Source organism: Squalius cephalus (genome assembly GCF_949319135.1).
Source record: "Squalius cephalus genome assembly, chromosome: 22".
NCBI classification, from domain to species: domain Eukaryota; kingdom Metazoa; phylum Chordata; class Actinopteri; order Cypriniformes; family Leuciscidae; genus Squalius; species Squalius cephalus.
Genome location: NC_137143.1, coordinates 28,558,985 through 28,580,458, shown reverse-complemented (window position 1 = coordinate 28,580,458; position 21,474 = coordinate 28,558,985). Strand labels below are relative to the sequence as shown.

The 21,474-nt window shown below is 37.8% G+C and overlaps 3 protein-coding genes across 14 annotated transcripts in view; 2 read left to right on the top strand and 1 right to left on the bottom strand.

Moving 5' to 3' along the window:
* bsnb (bassoon (presynaptic cytomatrix protein) b) overlaps positions 1 to 3,472 on the top strand; it is an 88,161-nt gene extending 84,689 nt beyond the window's left edge. For both annotated transcript variants that reach the window (XM_079857975.1, XM_079857974.1), the window contains exon 12: positions 553 to 3,472. The gene's annotated coding sequence lies outside the window, so the exon portion shown is untranslated. The remainder of the gene's footprint in view (positions 1 to 552) is intronic.
* Positions 1 to 21,474, bottom strand: part of hp1bp3 (heterochromatin protein 1, binding protein 3) — a 167,045-nt gene that overhangs the window by 101,824 nt on the left and 43,747 nt on the right. The gene's annotated exons all lie outside the window — the stretch shown is intronic.
* The window catches only part of erc2 (ELKS/RAB6-interacting/CAST family member 2), a 50,588-nt gene continuing 35,865 nt past the window's right edge, over positions 6,752 to 21,474 (top strand). For all 11 annotated transcript variants that reach the window (XM_079857978.1, XM_079857985.1, XM_079857979.1 and 8 more), the window contains exons 1-2: positions 6,752 to 6,838; positions 11,095 to 11,828. In XM_079857978.1, coding sequence (XP_079714104.1) covers positions 11,175 to 11,828 — 654 coding nt within the window. In that variant the 5' untranslated portion in view covers positions 6,752 to 6,838; positions 11,095 to 11,174. The remainder of the gene's footprint in view (positions 6,839 to 11,094; positions 11,829 to 21,474) is intronic.

Here is a 21,474-nt window from a genome sequence, read left to right as displayed (position 1 = left end):
TTACACATGGTGCACACAAATGTTTAATACTGTTAAAAAGATGTTGGTGTGAGAAATTCAGCCTCTTCTGCCCTCTAGTGTTTAAGAAGAATACTACATTTTATAACCATCAAAAATGAAAGTAAACTGGGCATATGAAGCTTGTGTTTTTGTTAAATCACTTACATTAATTATTCTGTTAAATCCCATTTGAGTTGTAATGAGTCTAAATGGTCATTCTTTAGGTGGAAATGTGTGCTTTTCACTTGTGATTCTATCCAAGTGATTCTATCTCCTGCCAACATGTATAAAAGCATGTACTTTAGAAACAGTTAGGGTTATTTTAATATTTCTTGCCTGGACCTTTGAACTTCCACTGTTGAGGCAGTTATTATTATTTTTCTGTGGTAATGGACATTGTCATAAATTCTGTCAGTAGAGCTTAATTTGCATTGAACCCAAAACATTCCTCTAATAACATTTATTCCATGAGCATTTGACCAACTCTGCACTCTGACTATGCTGGGAAAATACCAAAAATTGTAATATTTCTTTCTTTTATCTCTTCTCCAGATGTTTCCAATGAAAACATTAGGATGAAATTCGCAGGCCCGGTCTATCCAATGATATCTACATAGCAACCAAAACCGGAGGCTAAATCTTTCTTCCAAAGTGTTTCCATAGTTGCTATTGAAGCAATTACAGTTCCCAAAATGCCAAACTGCCTGTTCTTTTTGAGGTTTTTCCAATTATGTCTTCCCTTATATGACATAATCTGTGCTCAGGTGACCCTCCCTATTCCAAAATGATGAAGATGTCAAGCAGCTGCAGTTCTTAGCTTTTTGCAGTCCTAATGAAGACTTCTCTGCCCAGACTCAAAGAGACCGTAGCAGTGAAGGAGAATAACTACCTTACAAAGGCTTAAAACAAACTGTTTAAAAAATGTACGCTCGATTTCTAAGATCTTGACATTCCAATATGGCGATGATTGACCCTCTCTATGAATGTTTTTGTTCTTCCCTAACCTTTTTGTCACGTGTGTAATGAATGCAAATGTGTAAACCGTGTACATGGAATGCACGCACAAAAAAAAAAAATATGTATACATATATGAGATATATATATATATGAATCCATATCTAGACAACTTTTCAGAGTCTCTAAGGGTGAAGCCATGTGCACCTTGTATAAAAAGCTGGTTATTTAACGTAAAACTATCAGTCAAGTGCAGAGGTCAGTAATATCAGAATGTTAGCATAGTCATGTCCCTCTTTTATCAACCATTAAGCCATCGCTACCCTATCCCAGAATTCCCTAAATTTCCTTTTTTTTTTTTTTTTTTTTCGTGTTTGCTTCTTATCAGTTTCGCCTAATTTCCTTTTAAATTAAGAGCCTTACTAATATTTTTTACTTGTATACCTCACACATTTTTTTAAAGTTCCATATCATCCTTACTTGATTTATTTTGCACAAGTGTATACTGCTGAACATGTACATATCTCTCGTTAACACACTGCTATTGTAAGATAATTATTTGTGTGTTTATGTATTTATATTTCGGGTATTTCTTTGTTTAATGTTTGGTATTATTATTATTATTATTATTTATACCTTTACATTTGTTTTCCTCGTCATTATTGATAATCAAAACTGTTTTTTTATGCCCCCCCCCCCCCCCCCCCCGAAGCAATAGCATGCTAATCCGTACAGAGCACAATAATTTTGCATTCAAGTTCCTCGTCGCAGATGTGATTGTCATACATAGACAGGTAAAATAAGTTTCTACAAACCCCAATAAACTACACCATCACCATCTCGCCCATCCAGATGTTCCAAAAAAACACATTTGCTGATATGTAGATCCACCTAGAAAAAGGGTTTGAACTAATTTCAAATGTTCTATGCAATAATCCATGTAAAACCTTTTCCCACTGCGACATCCCTCACCGATACTGCATTACGATATGTTCAAATATGACTAGGGACATGTTTGTATTTACCTTGTATGTATGAAAATATCGAACTACTAGATTTCTTTCTTATTATTTTAGTGGCATGTTTATGAAAGCCCTCGTCTTCCCTAGTTTTCAGGGAATCTGTTGCCAAAGGGTTAACTGTGTGGACTGTTGGTCTTGGACATCCACCATCTCTGTTGCTTGCAGCATGATTCTGCTCAGCTCTCTTTGGCTCTTTGTAATGCTGTCATTCGCTCTTCGTGTCTGCAGTTTGATCAGGCGACAAGTCGGGCACACAGCTTATGCACTCGTTATTTCATCTCCTCCGACAGGGAAAGGTTCGGTTGCGAATGTTGTCGTGTCCACACTGAATTTACACACAGGTCTTCGTGCAATACATATCTGATTACCACTGAGAGATGGAAAATAAATACCATTATTATGATAGCAGAAAATGACGTGATCTTAAAGGCACGTGGATACGTAAAACTGATAATGTCATCACAGTCAAAACTATGCTTTGGAGAAGATTCAAAGGCGACTTGCTGTAAACGTGATCACTGTACAGTATGTAGCATGAATTCACCTCCATGCCATTCATATGAAAATCAGGGCATGCACATTGAAAGCACAAACATCACCATTTGAGTTTGCGAGGTGCGTTGATTAGAGGTGAATCTTTTCCTTTTTGATACTGGAATGTTGTTTAGGCAATCAAGACTCTATGACGAAGAATAATAACTCTTCTACATCACTGTTACCATGGAGATATTCAATAACAAGTGCATGAGCCAAAGTTGCCACCACAAAAGCCGGCCACAGTGATAGATAGAAATACGCAAACACGGACATATCTACACAAACAGGCATGTAAACACACAAACACACACACACACACACACACATATAGACTAACTGTCGCTGTAAATACTGACTTTGGTTATTTTGTACAGTGTTTAAATATCATGAGTAAAATGATGGCCGTCTTGTGCAACTTCACGCCGGCCTTGCTGCCAACCTTTTGTGCTTTTGTGTATAAAAGAATAATGATGATTATTGTTATTATTATGAGAAAAAAAAAATCATAGTATATATGTTGCTGGCTCTCAATGACTGTTGACTACAGTGGAAAAAAAAAAACAATCCGAAAACATTTGGTCTGTGTAGGGTTTCTATACTATTGTGTTTGTTAAATCTAAAATACAATGGACAAATATGTAAGTGGCTTCCATCATGACCGTGCCAGAAAAGAGGGTTCAGAGTGAATAAACAGATGTATTATAAATTCAACTGGGAATTGGGTAAAACAACACGAGGAAAAAAGTGAAAAATTCTCTCACGAATTAAGATTCACTCACTGTTGTAAGTGCAATGGGCTAAATGTGAGTCCAGTATTCATTGTGAAATATTGTGTTCTTTTCAATGTATTCCTGTTAAAAGATAAATTTTGGTGCATCATGTCATGTAATGTGATTATGAAAATAATGAACCTGCAATTTGTTTCCAGACTGGAGAAGAATAAAGACAAAAAACTAAAATTGACGTGGTCTCTTGTATTGGTGTTTGTCACTCATTGCAGGAAAATGACATTTTGGAGAAAAGGTACGTCAACCTCTCTTTCTTATCCTAAGATCTTATCCCATACTTCAATTTGAAATGCCTAAACTTAAGTAACAAAGTTTGGTTGTGTATGATACATAGACACACATGAATTATAGGCCTACATCAAATCATAAGTTGAGGAGTTTTTCTTTGTTACTTTTCTTAATTGATTCAACATCAGTAGAGCTGGTCCACATTGCAACGTATGTAATTTAGGAACTGCATATGCATTGATAAAATCCACACAAATTCACTGTTTGAAGATGCAAATCTGCAATTTTTGACATGACCTCTAGGTGTCATCAGAGGACCATTCGTCTCAGTGTGAGCTATGCTATGAAACATGAAATGTGGAATAGTTTTGCATTTTGAAATGAACTTTGCGGTTCTCTGCAATTTGACTGGAATCAAAAATAGCAAACGCTCACTCGCTGAATAATCAATATTTTGTGCTCTGATAATTAAATTCTTTCCCCAAAGGCCACAAACAAGGACAACAATTGATTTTGTTTGGCAATCAGCGTCCCCAGTGAAAGAGGATGAGAACAATAATGATGATGTGGGAACAACATGCAGAGATTTTGCAAACATTTTCCTCTCTTAGTTTTCTGTGCAATTAAATACTGTACTTTATCGCAGTTGTGCCTTTATGCAAAGGTCAATGGAACATTTGTTCAACATTGAGTTAAAGTGATAAACTAAAACAGGTCTCGGCCTTCTGTTAATGGAACTTGATGCAGATGACGTGTGTTTGTGTAACTGTGTACGTGTTTTCTTGTCCACCCACTGTCACACACGCTCAGCGTCAACATTTGCTAAAATCCCTCAGCACCAGGGCGGCTTGTAGCATGTAAAAGCGCTGTGATCAGACATTATTCACACCACCTAGGGACTGGTTGGTAAGGTTGAGTCATGCACAGGCTAATTAAGTCATTTGCTGTAAACTTACATATCACATTGAAATCAACATTTCATTTTAAGCAGAAACCAAGTTAAAGCTGCTAAAAAAGACAACAGATATTTTTTTTTCTCATACCTTGCAATTTATTCATTATGAACATTAAATTGATTTAATGTCTTATTATTATAATATTTCCCGCAGGCTAAATTTAACAGCCCAAAATTACCTTGCACTCCTTAAACAACAGCAATATATCTGTGGTCACAATCTTCTTATAATGTATCTGTTGTCTTCAGAAACTGACAGACCTCTGACTGTCTCCAACCTTAAGCATCTGGTCTGGAGTCAGAGCTGGAGGGGAATTGTGTGACAGGCAGCCAATCACAGAGCACCGGAGGCATCAAAGCCAATTACAGCAGTGGTCACATGACCACACTTGGCTGCATATGATTGGCATGGCCGCAGACAGTGGGTAGCTCACATCAACTTCAATGCAAACTTCTTAGATGTGACCTTCACAGAATTCATAATGAGAAAAGCAGTAAGTAGTACTAAATTAACTTTTCACCTTTCATTGGTTTAAAAAAAAAAAAAAAAATCAAAATATATATATATAATATATATGATTGATATATATAATATTGATTTTCCTGATCTACACATATGCATTTTGGTGTTTGAAGGCCAAAAAAATGGATAACAGTAGCTTTAAAAGCATGTCAGTGGGCAGTAGCATAACTTATTTGTCAAGCAGATAACAGATTCTTAAACATGAGAATCACTTTAAATGTTGCAATGAATGATCCATGTACTACAAAATGGAAATGCAGAATGTTGATGCTTATTCTTGACAATAAACAAATAGCATATTCGAAACGGGAATGGCCTTAAATAAGAAATGATTCAAGGATTATTTTGCATAGATGTTTTACATTAAAATCAAATGCCAATGCAATCCTTCTGTGTCCAGAGGCATAATGAGCAATTGGTTTGAGCATCAAAGATCAGTTTCAGCTACTTGTTTCTTTACTAAATTAATCAATGTTTTTGGACTAGCCTAATCTGTTGTATTAATGGTTCAATTGTTCACTCATAAAGACAGTCACTTGTCGCCACCTACTGGTGGTTTATAACTGTTATATATAACAATTATAACTGATGCAAGTTGCACAAACACAGTCAAGCGGAGTGATACAAACTGTGAAAATTCCCAGTGCTGATACGGGTGAAATATTCGAACACATTCGAGGTAGGCTATACAAATATATATTTACAATAATAATGGCAATATATTCAATAGGTGCTTGTGTTGTTAAATTTAGCTTATAGTTTCCACTGTCATCGGCAAATAACATACAGTAGCCTATACCTGTGTTGAATCCAATAATAATGTTAATCTTATTCTGGGCAAAGTATGCAATACCTGCTCTTCCTCTCTCATTCTCTTCGCTCAGTCTCTTTATCTTGACGTATATCTTCCCTTCCCATTGATAGCCTAGAGTCTTTGCAAACTGATTATTTCTGTCGGCCGTTTAAATCGTAAAACAGCTGTTTAGTTTAGCTACTTGCATCTTATCTCGCTCTGTATGACCGTTAACTGAAGCGTCGAGCTTCAATTCGCGCTCGGCTCGCGCTTGTGAACTTAAAAACCGTTTGATTTGATCGGTCATCTCAGACATTTTGACATTGACGACGAGCGGTGTTTGAGTGCTGAAGCAACTCAGATGAGGAGGTCGGTTATCGTCGCGATGTGCGAATCATTGCAGCACCAAATTAGGGTTAATATTAGGCAATTATTTCACAACTTTCATTATACACTTCGGGGACCTCAATGCTGGGTACGGCCCTGTTTGTGTGTGTAGGCTATATACAAATATACACAAATAAATGTACTGTAGGCTATATACAAATAAATATAGCCTACTGTATATATACAGATTATATATATACAGATTATAAGCTATATATATAGGCCTATATATATAAAATTATATATTATTATAATTGTATATTTGCTTGTGATTTCCTCATTTGTAAGTTAATTTGAAGGATTGTCCTATGTGTGCTTTTGGTCGTCATAGCTTAACCTTATTTTAACCTTTGTGTTAACAGTATTTATAGACGACACTGACTTCAAATTGAGCATATCAATTGATAATACAGTGCCATACAAGATAGGCTACACGAATGACAACGCCTCGTGGTCGACGCTTCTCCTCTCTCACTTTTATGCGCTGGCCCTTTAAATCTGAAGCTCATTTATCCGTTCGGGGGCCGAGCTTGTGTGCGTGTGTCCAATCAGAGCACGGGATGTTGATGCTGGAGTGGATGCAGGACACGGGACGCTGATGCTGATGCTGGGGGACCCGCACAGTGATGGAGCGGCGACGACGCTGAAAAGGTAACGAAACGGGATCTAACGACACACTGGCTTTCATTCACCCCGTTTAGGGAGAGTTTATATTAAATGATCGAAATTAGAATGGATTTATCGACCTGAGCTAATTATATTCATTTTGAATGATGGAAAATGAGCTTAAATCCGCTGTAGTATGAACGAGATGAAGCGTCGATCGATGCTGTTTCAAATGCATTTGCTTTAGGATTCATATATAGCCTACTCGAAATTAAAAATTATATTAATGCTAGTCTATCTTCATAATAAACGGTTGATATATTCTCTATGGATGTTTCTGTGTGCGGTCTAAATGAGAATAATTCGATGTTAGAAATGACATTTATTAAGCTTAATAATGTTGATTACTCCTATCATTCATTGTCAATTTAGGTGTATTACATCTTCAAATATATATTGCACTCTGTGGTTTTCTCAAAGATATCTTCTCATTTAGGAAAAAACATGGGCTTGTATGACTTGTCAGCCTCTAGGAGTGATTTTGGGGGGATGATTGACATTGCTGAAAGCCAATCAGAAAGCAGATGTTATCCGTGCAGCCAGTGGCTGAATGATGAGGGAGGGCTTTCACGTGCGACTTCTGTCTGATCTTCAAAAGATCCAATAATTTATTGGTTTTTGAATAGTGTCTCTGGCGACCCTTGATTACAAGGCACTTTATGGGATATTTTTTCCACAATGTGACCTACAGGCATCTGTAAGCGACAGTTTTGTATAGTGTGTGTGAACGGTCAGCATTGCTTCAAAATTATTTTATTTAGCATTATTATTATTAAGATATAATTGAGAAGAGAAACATATCACCATGTTTTGTACCTGGAAATCTCTGGAAATTTTATGGGAATTTCTATAGTAAATACATTTTTAGATATACATGGCTTTAAAATATGCATGTGTGCAATGTTTAAAAAATGTTTTAAATCCAGTAAATATAAGATGAAGACTGATATTCACTAGTAAAAGGCAAGGGAAATGTTTATTAGGTTTTTAAGGTTAAGTTAATTAACTTTTGAGGAATAGTTTCAGCATGTGCTTTTCTTTTATTACATCTGCCAACAAGTGATCTGCTCTGATTTGTGGTGATAGACTTTTAGTGAATAACATAAGATTTTTTTACCCTGGTAAAATAGGCCTCTTTTTTTGACTTGAGTTGAATTAAATTGTGGGTTCAAGCCATACACTGAACATCAACAAATATCGATTGGCCAGTTCCACTTTTAACATGTCGTGTTATTGAAGTCTGGGTAATTTGCCCTTTGTGCCTCTATGAACACACTGTATCAAGTGTCAGAGAGAGAGTCAGTAGTTCATGATATGTACCCTACCACCTTGATTAAGCCATTTATGCTGGAGAGCAGCTGTCTTCTATATATTACTGACCAAAAAAGCTCTTTCTGTCATTCAGTTCTCATTGAGGAGAGTTTAAGGTTCTCTGTTGATATTAACCAGCTCAGTCTCTGTTACCTATGTCCGCTGAGACCAAAAAGTGACATTTGCTTGTCTAAATTATGCTGTTGGCAGATACTTAGGGTGACTTAGGGCAGGGGTGCCCAATCCTGCTCCTGCCGATCGACTGTCCTGCACAGTTCATCTCCAACCCTAATCAAACACACCTGCCTTTAATTTTCAAGTGATCCTGAAGACGTTAATTGGTTGCTTCAGGTGTGTTTGATTAGGGTTGGAGATGAACTGTGCAGGACAGTCGATCGGCAGGAGCAGGATTGGGCACCCCTGACTTAGGGTGTGTTCACACTTGGCATGTTTGGTTTTTTTAATTAAAATGAACCCTTGTGCGATTGCTCAGTTAGTGTGGTTCATTTGAATCAATGTGAACTCTGACATCTGAACCCTGGTGCCACCAAACAAGCGGACAGAGACCCATATTTTCAGCTTGACCCATATTTTCGCTTGTTCCAAATGAACTCTGGTGCGGTTCTAATGAAATATGAACACAACACGGACCAAAGACATCAAACAAACCAAAAATGGGACGTGATGTCACAAGATACAACCCTAAAAACAACGGAATGCTCAAGCGTACCTGTTTTTTCTCGTCATAGGAGTTATGTTGCCCATTACAGTCCGGTACAGGCCTCGGAAATGCCATTTAGATCTTTGTTTGTGTGTAACACTGGAATTCCTGAAACTGTTTTGACTCAGTTACACATTTTATAAGCTGTTCACAAGTTCCTAAACTGGTAAAAATACCATCATGTACAGACCTACAATGAGCGCGTTTAGCCCAGAAAACAGCATTGTTTTTAATGTTGGGTAAGTTACGTTGCAAAATATACTTCATCATTTTAATTCTTTAGGTTTTAATTCTTTAAATCTTTAGGTTCGGACTTAAAAATGACAGTGTGAACACCTAAGCGAACCAGGATTAAATATATAATTTTCTTTTTAGGTCCGGACCAAAAGAACCAAGAGAACAGAACTACAAGTGTGAACACACAACTTAACATCGCATTATCTCTCATTTTACATTAAAATACTGTCAAACTGATGGATTTTGCAAGTAAAGACAATTAAAAACTGTATATTTTACTGTAAAAACATAACATATTATTATATTTTATGGAGTATAAATAGTTTTGTTTCTTCTCATATTTGTTATCAGTAAATGAACATTGGGATGTTTTGTGTCTCATTTTCTGTTATTTAGTTAATGTTTATTGCATTATGTTAGTGTCATGTTGGTGTTGTTTTATGGACAGGAGACTTACAATGGAGTCTGATTCCTCATGTGGCTTTCTCTTTTACCACCGGTATTATGGTTATCAGTACAGTTTAAGGTAAAAAGCCGATTTTGGTAGTTCAAGTATAGTTATAAGTTGTACAAAATGCAGGCACCAATATACAATCCAATAATACTGTAAACATTGTCAGCGTATTCAATCGCAGTTGCCTTTTTACCGAACATTTAACAGGATATTTTTGGAGCGACTTGTTGAAGGGTTCTTTTGACTCATGGTAAGCAACCACCCAGAAAACAGACAGGCACGCCAAGTGGCAGAATTGTTTTAAAATCTTGGCATTTGGGTGCAGTCCTTTCCTTTTTTGTTCGTTTGTCTAGTATGGCATGCTATATATGGTCTCTGGCTGGAAAGATGAGAGCCGGACATATCCTTTCTCTGGCATGGAAGTGCACAGATGACCAGGCCATCTGCATTCCGGATTCGATTCGTTTCAGCATAAATGTACATTTCTCACTCTCTCTCCCTCACACGCCCATGAATGCCCACACATCCCCACTTTTCATACGAGTGAAAACAGGTGCTCTCTCCTTCATCATCTCAGTCACTGTTGCCATAGCAACCCTCTCCACAGCATCAGCGTCATCCCAGCGAGCAGCAAGTGGTCCCCACCTCTGAGAAAAACTGCAGGGCACTTTTTATTTTGACTCATCTTTCTGAAGAATAGACACTGAACGAAATTGAAGGAAGTTATGTTTTCTTCAAAATGAAAAGGAACAAAACGTTTCTCAGGAACTTACATCTTTGCATTTTTCTTAACTCTAGGCTGTTATGAATGAAAGAGAGATATGCACAGCTCTAAAATATTAATTGGCTAGAAATCTATATTTGTCTGTGCGATATTTTTGTCCAGTAGTACTGAAAAAGGTTTTAAGGTTAAATGAATTAAGTGTACTTTCAGTACTTTCAGCATTTGTCAAGTCATGTCACCTTATACAATACAGATTGTTTCAAAAAAGCTTCACAGTGATAAACAGGAAAGTAACAGAAACAATTATGCAAACCACTTCAAATATGAGACAAATTCAAATTCTGCTGTAAAAAGAAGCTCTTTAGTTTAGCAATTATGAAATGATTTCAAATCAGCTATAAACAGCTCTACAGAAGACAATAGTGTTGTTATTCAGCTCCAGTTAGTTTAGAGTCGATTCAGTTTATCAATTATGAAATGATTTTGAATCAGCTATAAACGGCTCTAAAGAAGATAATAGTGTTGTTATTCAGCTCCAGTCGGTTTAGAGTTGAATGAGTTAAATGCATTACATATGCCAATAATCTGTTTCAATTTGTGGTGATAGACTTGAATTAGATATCAGCATAAGTTCTGTGGGAGAAAACGCGTGTTATATCCATGTAGAAATGATTGACTTGTGTTGAAATGATTTCTCAGTTTAAATATGCACTGACCATAAATGTCTTGTTCCAGACAATAGTTGGCGATTTTGAAGTCTTCGACTGCATTTTGAAGTGTGTTCTCTTTTCTAGGATGCGCTAAACACCCTTGTCAATCTGCAAGGGGCTTTTCTTACGGACGCCAGGCTCTCCGTGTTACAGAAGCTTGTGAGATGTATGGCAGCGCGCGGGCCGTCGGCCACATGGAGGGCAGCCCCGCTCGCTCCCCGCGGCTGCCTCGCTCGCCTCGGTTGGGACACCGTCGGGCTAACAGCGGAAGCTCGGGTGGCAAGACCTTATCCATGGAGAACATCCAGTCCCTCAATGCTGCCTACGCCACGTCTGGCCCAATGTACCTGAGCGACCACGAAGCCGTTGGATCCACGGCTACCTACCCCAAAGGCACCATGACGCTGGGTCGGGCCACGAGTCGAGCGATGTACGGCGCTCGGGCCACGGCTATGGGCAGCACCCCTAACATCCACACGGCAGGAATCCCTCACGCCGACCTGCTGTCTTACGGTGACCTGGGCTCGCTGTCGATGCTCCACCACCAGGGGACGCCGTCTGCTCTTCTGCGGCAGGCGGTCAGGGGAGGAGGTGGGGAACTTTTGGAGCTCCAGGCACAGCTACGGGACATGCAGAGAGAAAACGATCTCCTTCGGAGGGAGCTGGACCTGAAGGACAGCAAGCTGGGCTCCTCCGCCAACAGCATCAAGAGCTTCTGGAGCCCCGAGTTGAAGAAAGAACGTATAATGAGGAAAGAGGAGGCAGCGCGCACTTCTATCCTCAAAGAACAGATGCGGGTGACCCATGAGGAGAATCAGGTAAGGATGGTTACCTTACCTGACATGAATAGACACTAAAAATACCCTTGCTCATTTTAAAATAAAGGTTCTTCAGAGGTTGTTTGCAGGACTTCTTCCAATTAAGGCCCATTTTCTAGGGTTCTTGAGATGTATGTTTAGTTCTTTGGAGAAAAGTTCTTGATGTTACATACATTATAGCCTATGTTTTTCAAATTAGTACATCAGTTCTAGATATCATCCTTTTCTTCTTCTTTGTACCACCAATATGTAGAACTTTCTAAAGAACCATAGAAATGAAAAAGGTTCTCAAATTATGTCAGGTTGTACTACAAAACCCTTTTAGGAACCTTTATTTTTAACAATGAATTTTGCTAAGATGTAAAAACAATAGATTATGGCATTTATAGAAAATGTATTGTCTTCTCAATACTTTTGATAAGCTTAGCAAGTAGAGTTTGATGTACACTATCGTTCAAGCGTTTGGGGTCAGTATTTTTTTTTAAACACTCTTAGGGCTTGTTTACACAGAACAAATGCAAAGCAAAAACGCAAGACTCGGGCAGTGGAATGGGGAAAAAACGCAAGGTCTCGAAATGCATTCTTTAAAAGTTGAACCTCTCGGTTATGTATGTAACCTTCGTTCCCTGAAGGAGGGAACGGATACGTACGTGGAGATATCGACGAATTGGGATAGCGCCAATTCGTCTTTAAGTCAACGTACGTCGAGCGTGGCGACTGAAAGGGAACGTCTTGGTTTCGTATGCAACCCTCATTCCCTGTAGGAGGGAACGGAGACGTCTACGTTCGTTGAACGTAACCGACTGAAAGGAAATTGATTTTAACGTGAGTGCCGCGTTTTTTGAACGCTGTGTCATGCGCGAGACGCTGCAAAAGACGCAAGACGGTTATACACGTCCGTCTAGTGAGTGTTTACATGGAAAAACAATGGAAAAGGAAAAACATGTTCTGTGTGAATGACCCCTTATTCAGCAAGGACGCATTAAATTGATCAAAAAAAATGACAATAAAGACACTTATGAGGTTATAAAATATTTCTATTTCAAATTTTGTTCTTTTGAACTTTTTATTCATCAGAGAATCCTGAAAAAAATTACAAAATATTAAGCAGCACAACTGTTTTCAACATTGATAATAATAAGAAATGTTTCTTGATCAGCAAGTCAGCATGTTAGAATGATTTCTGAAAAGTCAGCTTTGCCATTACAGAAATAAACACATTTTAAAATACATTAAAATAGAAAACATTTATATTAAATTGTAATGCAATTATACTGTTTTTACTGTATTTTTTATCAAATAAATGAGTGGCCTTGGTGAGCAGAAGAAACTTATTTCAAAAACATTTTAAAAACCAAACCAACCCCAAACTTTTGAACGGTAATTACTGCATTTAAAAAACAAAAAAATTGTTAACCCAAAAATGAAAACTGCCATTTCTTTACTCACCCTCATGTTGGTCAAATCCGTGTTACTTTCATCTGTGGAACACAAAATGCTCAAAATGTAGAACGGAAAATGTGTATTCTTAAAATTTACAAGAAGTGTGAACACTGAAAGTTCCTTTTCCACGGCACACAGAAAGTCATACAGGTTTGAAACGACATGGTGATTCCCTTTAAGACTAGTCTATTAGCTGGCTATCAGTAAAAGTTCCCTTCTTGAGGGAAACGCCTAGTCCATGAATTCTTGTGTTGCCAAGGTTGCTCTTTCTGCCTCCAGTTTTAGTGTCATCTGTGGGCTGTGCTCCTTTCTTCTCCTCCGTTCTGTGTCTCATTCAACTGTGTAATCACACCCTCACTCTTTTTTTTCACCACCCACTCTCATGCTCTTTAAGTCTCTTCACAGATGATTTCTTTTTTGGGTTGTCTGTCTTTTATGTGGCACTTCTGGAAAGAGGCTCTTATAATCATTAATATTTCATAATTTAATCGGATGTGGCAGTCTGTCAATGGACAGGCCAAAGCCACAAATACTGGAACACATTTTAGACGGTTCTGGCTCTAAAATTTAAGTAGATGAGCCACATCCAAAGCCATTGTAGAATATCTTATATTGTGAACGCACATCAGTTGAATTCTATTTTTATTCTGCCAAGCTGCTATATTACAAAAAAATTACTCTTTTAAGACCCTCTAAAAAGAATCGGGTACTGGTAAACCCTCTTAAAAAATAATTAAATGTTTATATATATATTTACACTACTGTTCTAAAGTTTGGAGTCGGTCAGATTTTTGAATGTTTTTTAAAGGCATACTATGCAGTTTCCGTTTTTGTCAAACAGCGACCCCTAGAGTCACTGTGGAGTACTTGTATTTAATGTTACTGTCGTAAATACCACTCACGCAGAGCCGTCTCTGCACTCACAGCCTGATCCCCTCCCCCCTGTATACTGGTACCTGTTCAGTAGGATGGAAGTGTCAGACATCGATGAGCCACAGACAGACTTGCCGTAAAGCAAGTCGTGATTCTCGCGAGATTTGGCAGGGCGCCACCTCTCAAACCTGCATTGCTGGTTTTGCCAGCGGTGTCCACCCCTGCTTTGCTATCAGGATGATTCGCCCTACTACGAGTTCGTTTACCATCGAAATGACTTCGAAGCTGTTATATTAAGGTACATATCTTACATAGTGTGCCTTTAAAGTCGTCTTTTCTGCTTACAAAGGCTGCATTTCTTTGATCAAAAATACAGTAAAAATAGGAATATTATTACAATTTAAAATAACTGTTTTCTATTTGAATACATTTTAAAATGTAATTTATTCCTGTGATGCAAAGCTGAATTTTCAGCATCATTACTCCAGTCTTCAGTGTCACATGATCCTTCAGAAATCATTCGAATATGCTGATTTGCTGCTCAAGAAACATTTCTGATTATTATCAATGAAAACAGCTGTGTTGGTTCATATTTTTGTGGAAACCGTGGTGCCGTTTTTTCAGGATTCTTTGATGAGTAGAAAGTTCAAAACAGCATTTATTTAAAACAGAAATCTTTTGTAACATCGAAAATGTCTTTACTGACATTTTTGATCAATTATGCATTCTTTCTGAATAATATGATTAATTTCTTTAAAAAAAATGCAGCTGCAAAATATTTATTTTGTATAGTTAATTTTAAATGTCTGTCAATATAGAAAATGATTTTTACTGCCAGATAATTCTAACTTGTAACACTTGAATATGGCGGCTGTAGAAATAGAAGCTTCTACAGTACTTACGAGCGAATCATGTGTCTGATAGTGGCACCGCCTGCTTTTTGCTCTCTTTCGTATTGGCATTGGCTAAACTGGCTTTAAAATGTAGAAAGAATCACAGATTCTGATATAGTTGATATCTGATTTTATTCCTGGTTTATTGGAACATAATCTTGAAAACCAGTTTTGGAGATTTTGGTCTTTTCAGTAAACATACACTTTACTTGCATGAGTGTTACCAATATGGCCGCCAAGTGAGCTGACTTTCCTGAAAGGGACTTGTGCTTAATACTGTACAGCTCTTTTGTGTTTAGTTTGACTGTATACACAGTGTAGCACAACCTCTCGTTCCTTTTTGATTAAAAACCTTCAAAAAAAGGGTGATGGTTCAAGATCAGTTTCATGTATTCAACAGTTGAGGACTGGAGGCATTTGTTTTCTCATAGTCTCACCTCTTCCTGTCTATCTGTGTTTCTGTCTGAGAGTGGAGCATTGGCCTAGTTAAATCACACTCCGTCAGCACGCTGCACGAGGCCAGAAGAAGAAGGAATGTCAAGGACAAATGCTTGTCTGAGAGACTTTGCTTCCCTCCATCTGATTCCTTGTCTTCTCTGCCACCATTTCACTCTACCTGTCCATTATTCTCACTCTCTCTGTCAACCAGCTCTCTTTTTGGCTCCTTTCCTGTCACACATCCTCACTCTGTGCTTCTTCCTCTCTCTTCCTCGTCCTGTGTCCTTCCCATCCATCTTGTTCTCCGTTACTCTATCCACCCATCCTCTAAGGCACCATATGGCATTTTCTCACATATTTTGGATGACATATGGATCCTGTATATTGGAAACACCATGTCTCGCAAAGCATTCAGGCCTTTTACCAGTTCACTAATTTGAGTGAACTGCATTTCACATTGGAATTAAGTGACATTTTATTACTATGCGCTGGTGGGCAAATCCACAATTGTGTGGAATTTCGGCTTCGTTTAATTCACCATCCTTAGTTGAGTTTAATCTGGTGCCATGCGTATTTAAATTAAGTCAATGCCATTCATTTAAACACAAATATGTCTCTTTTTATAGGCTTGTTATAGATTGCACTGTATTCACAAAAAAAAACTGCCTACTGCAATTAAAAGTGTGTGTTTATTTAATAGAGACATTTTGGCAGTTATTCATCAAATAGTGAAGAACGTCATCTCCTGATTTACCATGCAACCGAATGCTCATTCTGCATTTTCAAGAGCCAGTTCAGGTGTCTGGATCTTCCAAATTGCATTATGCACAATTGTTTTGTGCATTTACCAGATTTGCATAATTCCTTTAGAGAATTGTGCACTAAAACAACACAGATAATGCATGCAAATAAAATAAATTGCATTATGTGGGCACAGTACTTTCCTTCCTATATCTCATAATGTATTGCAAAACAGTCACATTGCAATGTGACTGTTTTGTAAAAGAGATTTTTAACAAAAATGAAATGCTGAAATATGCCATTTGCTTAAATATTCAGTTTCTGGGCTGCAGAAGTTTATTTGAATAAATAACAATGACCCTAGCGGGGACATAATTTCCTTGCAAATTACTTGATTTAAATTACTATCACATTTTCTGGATAAAAACCCTGCAGTTGAAGTATTCTGGTTGTAAGTGAAGGGCATTTGTGGAGATGAAGACTAAAGAAGTTATAATTCCAAAGATCTAAAGCAAAACAAATGCATAAATTAGCAGCTGTGGGGTGGAAATGGGTTCTTATTAAAATGGAAGAAAGAAGGGATGATGCAAAATACAGTGTTGTATTGCAGGAGGTGGCTAGAAACTGAAGCTTGTGAGGTAGTTCATTATCAACAGGTCAGTTCCTACACACAGGGCCAAATTAATATCGGTGTGGTATAATAAAAGTCCTGTCAGATAGATTATTTGAAAATTGCTGTGAACAAGTGCACTCCAAATAACCTGAATGACCTGGAGCAAATATATCTGGTTGCTCAGGAGATTTAATGGAGTTCTCACGTTCGACTGAAGACTCTTAAAAACAGAAACTAATTAGACTGGTGTCCAGACTGGTATTCTGAACCTCTAGAGGAGTCAAATGTGAGATTAGGGTGTTTTTCTTAAGAGAAAAATGTAATAAGCAAGAGTAGCTACATTGAGAGGTTCTGATTATTTCATAGCTCTGTATTATGCTTTTGTTCACATTTTCAACTTTCTTTAGTGTTGCTGTTTAAACATGAAGGTATGCAAAGTTAGAGAGCAAAAACTCGCAGGACCCGATTTCACCAAGTGCAACATGTTCAACATCTTTGTTGATCCTGAAACAACATTCCAATCAACCAATCAGATTTGAGTTTACAGTTTATGTCAAGTTTAGGTTTACAACCTTCTAGTGTTATTCACCTATCATTTCCCTCCGATTTTAGGGATAACATGGTTAGGGTTAGATTTAGGGGTAAGGATATGGTTATGATTCATTTTTCAGACAGGAAGGTTGTTCCAGGATCAACAAAATATGTTCGACAAAATCAGGACGTGCAGGGAGTTATTCTCTATCAGTAAGCACTGTTTCTGAACTCCCTGCAAATGCATTAATTGTAGTCTTCAGTTTTCTTCTAGGAACAAACATGTCACAATATCCCTCATTAAAATAATTTCCACCCAAGGCATTCACAAAATAAACGGGGAAGACCTGGTTTAGTAAATCTCGTGATTATGGTAAGGAGCCTGATATTTCCAAAACACGCGAGAAGGGTTGACCAATCACAACACACTGGACCAGCTGACCAATCAGAGCACATTCCAACTTTCGGAAGGAGGGGTTTCAACTAAACAGAGAATTATACAACCATAAGCCCTTTCAGTCTTCCTTTGAGTCCACACTTTCATGATGTAATTCTGCTTTTACAGTTAGGTAGAAGTCTGCTATAGAGCTCGCCACTGTCCTGCAGAGTGTAGCTCCAACCAGCTCCAGAACCCCTGCCTGGAAGTTTCTAGGAAACCTGAAGACCTTAATTATCTAGTTCAGGTGTGCTAAATTAGGGTTGGAGCTAAACTCTGCTGGACAGTGACCTTCAAGGAACTGAGTTTGACACCCCTGCCCTATGGTCTTGTGGACTTAACGGACACACACACGATTGTAAGTCCACAAGTGCGCATGAAGTGTGCTATTTGGGACAGGGCTCTAGGAAGAGAGGTGCTGTAACAATGTAAAATATATCAAAACCATGTGTTTTTGAACATTCTAGCATGACCCCCCCCCCTCCCCCCCCCAAAAGGTCCCCTTTAAATAAGAAAATGAACTTGCATTTACTTTGCATAAATATAAAATGAATGCAAGCTCGCTATTGAGGAGCAGATGTTACAGGAGAGACTGGAACAGGGATACTGAAAAACACAAATGAGATTGGATATGCAAGTTAGGCAGGCTTATGCTGTGAAAGAGTGTGTGTCTCATTTCTCCTTTCCGTGATGCTGTCCCTTCATTTGAGTCTTCAAGGTTAAATCAGGATGGTGTCACCACAGCTCCCAGCAACACCTGTGCGTGCGTGTGTGTATGTGTGTGTGTGTCCGTGCAGCGCCATGAAAATGGGAAAGGACATTAGCAGAGCTGTAGGTACTTATCCAGTGACAGTGCTGCCGTGACACGGTTAGTGCCCTGTGGTAGAAAGTAACAAGATTAGACAAGCTAGGGGTTTCTTATGAAGCCTTTATGGAGTTTAGGTTACACCACCAGACATTCATTTTATTATGCATTTGTTTGTTTTAATTGAAATAGTGCATATCACTAATAAAATGTGCATTTTAAATATAATGTAAGTCGTTTTATATAAAAAAGCCTCTTCCAAGTGCATTCATGTAAATGTAAAATGACTTATGGTGACATTTTTCATAGAGGCTTTTATGAACAAAATATGCAAACAAAAAGGTGTTGTGCTTGGAAAGTTCCAGAGGTTGGTTCGCATCAGCTTAACTGTAAGAAAAAAATGTCCCTGCTATATGACAGATATCACTAAAATAAGTTTATTTTTTTATAAAAAAAAAAAAAATTTTATATTATAAAATAAATGTTAAAATATTTTTAAACTTTTATTTTTCTTCATAAATGTTATAAAAATTTTGTATTTACCTAAAATGTATTTTAAGACTGAAAATGCATTTTCTTGCCCATTTAAGTATATATAATATATTTTGACGGTTTAAACAAAACGTATTTTCAATTTGAAAGGTATATTTCCTTATCCAACACAGTTTTTTCACCATATATTTAGCATAAAACTGAAATGTTTTTTACCCCTTGAAGTACATATTTTAGTATAATTTGGCATTTGAAGGTTTAAACAAAACACTTAAATTTGAAAAATATGCTAAATGTTTATTTGCTGTATGGGTATTGTGTACACTTGTGAGATATGCTTTGTGCATTCTGGACGCTGCAATAAATATTAAACTTGTTTGAAATCCATCTACCCTATTTCTGACAAGCAAGAGAGCAGCAGTGAGCAATAGCCAATGATATTGCATGATGAAAGATCTTAAGAAAGTGCAATTGCAATGGGAAGTGTGATCCAAAAAACATTGAATATATTTATTGATTCTGTGCAAATCAGTGCAAACAATTGCAATCCTTCCCTTAGTAGTATTTGCTGACCATATCCTGTCTTATAGTGAGCACTAGGCTTTAGTTGAAGCCCATAAATGTCCTCCACCACGTCTGGACCTCAAGGACACTTGTTGTACTGTGCATGTGCTGAAGATACCGGCTCCACGAAGGAGACACATCATGCTGGGTTTATAGCAGTGGTGACCAGACTCGATTAGTATAAGAAGCACGTCATCACATGCTGTTAGCATTTCTCTATATTCACACCCCTCCTCGTGGCCACATGTTCCTGCTGTGAGTCTGGAGGAGGGCTGCAGTGATGGGGATCAGAGATCCTTCGTCACAGGGTATCACTCGGGATGTTCAGAATGCCATATGACCTGCCATTTTTGAATATGTATCGGTATACTTTGCCCAGTACTTGACTTTTTCATTTCCAATGTAAAATATACATTATTTAAACAGAATTGGATATAAATTGTAATTATTTCAGAGATTAAGCATGCATCAAAGTGGGGTCATGAGATAACAATGTAGCATGCAGACCATTGGAACTTTTATTTTGCATACTGCGTACTGTTTCACATACTAGTTACAAAAAAGTTTACCCTGCTGAAAAAGCAGCTTAAACCAGCCAAAATAGTTTTTTTTCAGGATTCTTTAATGAATAGAAAGTTAGTTAGCAGTATAAATACGGTATAAATCACATTATTAAACTTGATGCTTTTTTAAAGAGTCTATTCCCTTTAGGAATAATTTGAACTTTGCATGAATAAAATACATCTGAAAAGGGTTGTAATAATGTTGCTTGTGACCTTCCTGTTAAGTCTGGTAAATCCTTTCGGTCACGGGGTCGAGAAAAAGTGGTATTGATCTAAATAGTCTGTGCAACCTCTTGATCTTAGTCTAGTTCTTCTAAAACGATCCTCTCCCCTTGGATTGATGGTTTCCCTTGATGTTAACAGTCCGGCTTTGATGAATGATGATCGGGGTGCATCTGTTGGGTGGGTTGTGCTTGGTGCTAATGGCTCTTTTGTAGCTCAAGACTCAGAGGTGAGGTGAGCGCATGAGTGAGAATGTCCTCAGGTGCTGTGGGCTAGTTTAGCTCAAGTGTGGTTGGTTGTTTTTGAGGTCTTTTTCATTTTCCCTCCCTCCCCCCCTCTCTCTCTCTCTCTCTCTCTCTCTCTCTCTCTCTGTCGCCTCCTCCGTTTCTCTGACTCCTTTTTTCCTGCTCTCTCAATTGCTCAGCCCCTCGGGTGCCGGAAAGAAAGCCAATACAAAAAGGATTAGTGGGGGCTGACTTGTTTTTGATTTGTACAGTAACAAGATTTGATGGTCTGTGTTTAAACGTGATGGTATCAAGGAGAATAATGATCCACACAGCACGTTTCAGCATGACTGAGAAAGCTAATGGAAAGGCCAGATTTCGATTGTGCATTTAATGCCTAAAATTAATTAGCTGTTTTGACTTTTCAGTCACCACTTTTCTGTAGCATCACAAACAAAATGGCTTAAAGGGATAGTTCATCCAAAAATGAAAATGATGTCATTAATTACTCACCCTCGTTTCACCTAAGTTAAAATGACGCTAAGAAAAAATCTGTTCATCATATAAAGCGATCGAGTGTCTTCAGAAAGTTTGGACTAAACCACTCAATTCATATGGATTAGTTTTACGATCTCTTTATGAACTTTTTGAAGTGTCAAAGTGGTAGTTGCGTAGCTGTCAAAGAAAGCTCTCAGATTTAATCAAAAAGATCTTCATTTGTGTTCTGAAGATGAACGAGAGTCTTACAGGTTTGTAAAGACATGAGGGTGAGTAATTAATGACAGGATTAGAATTTTTGGGTGAACTG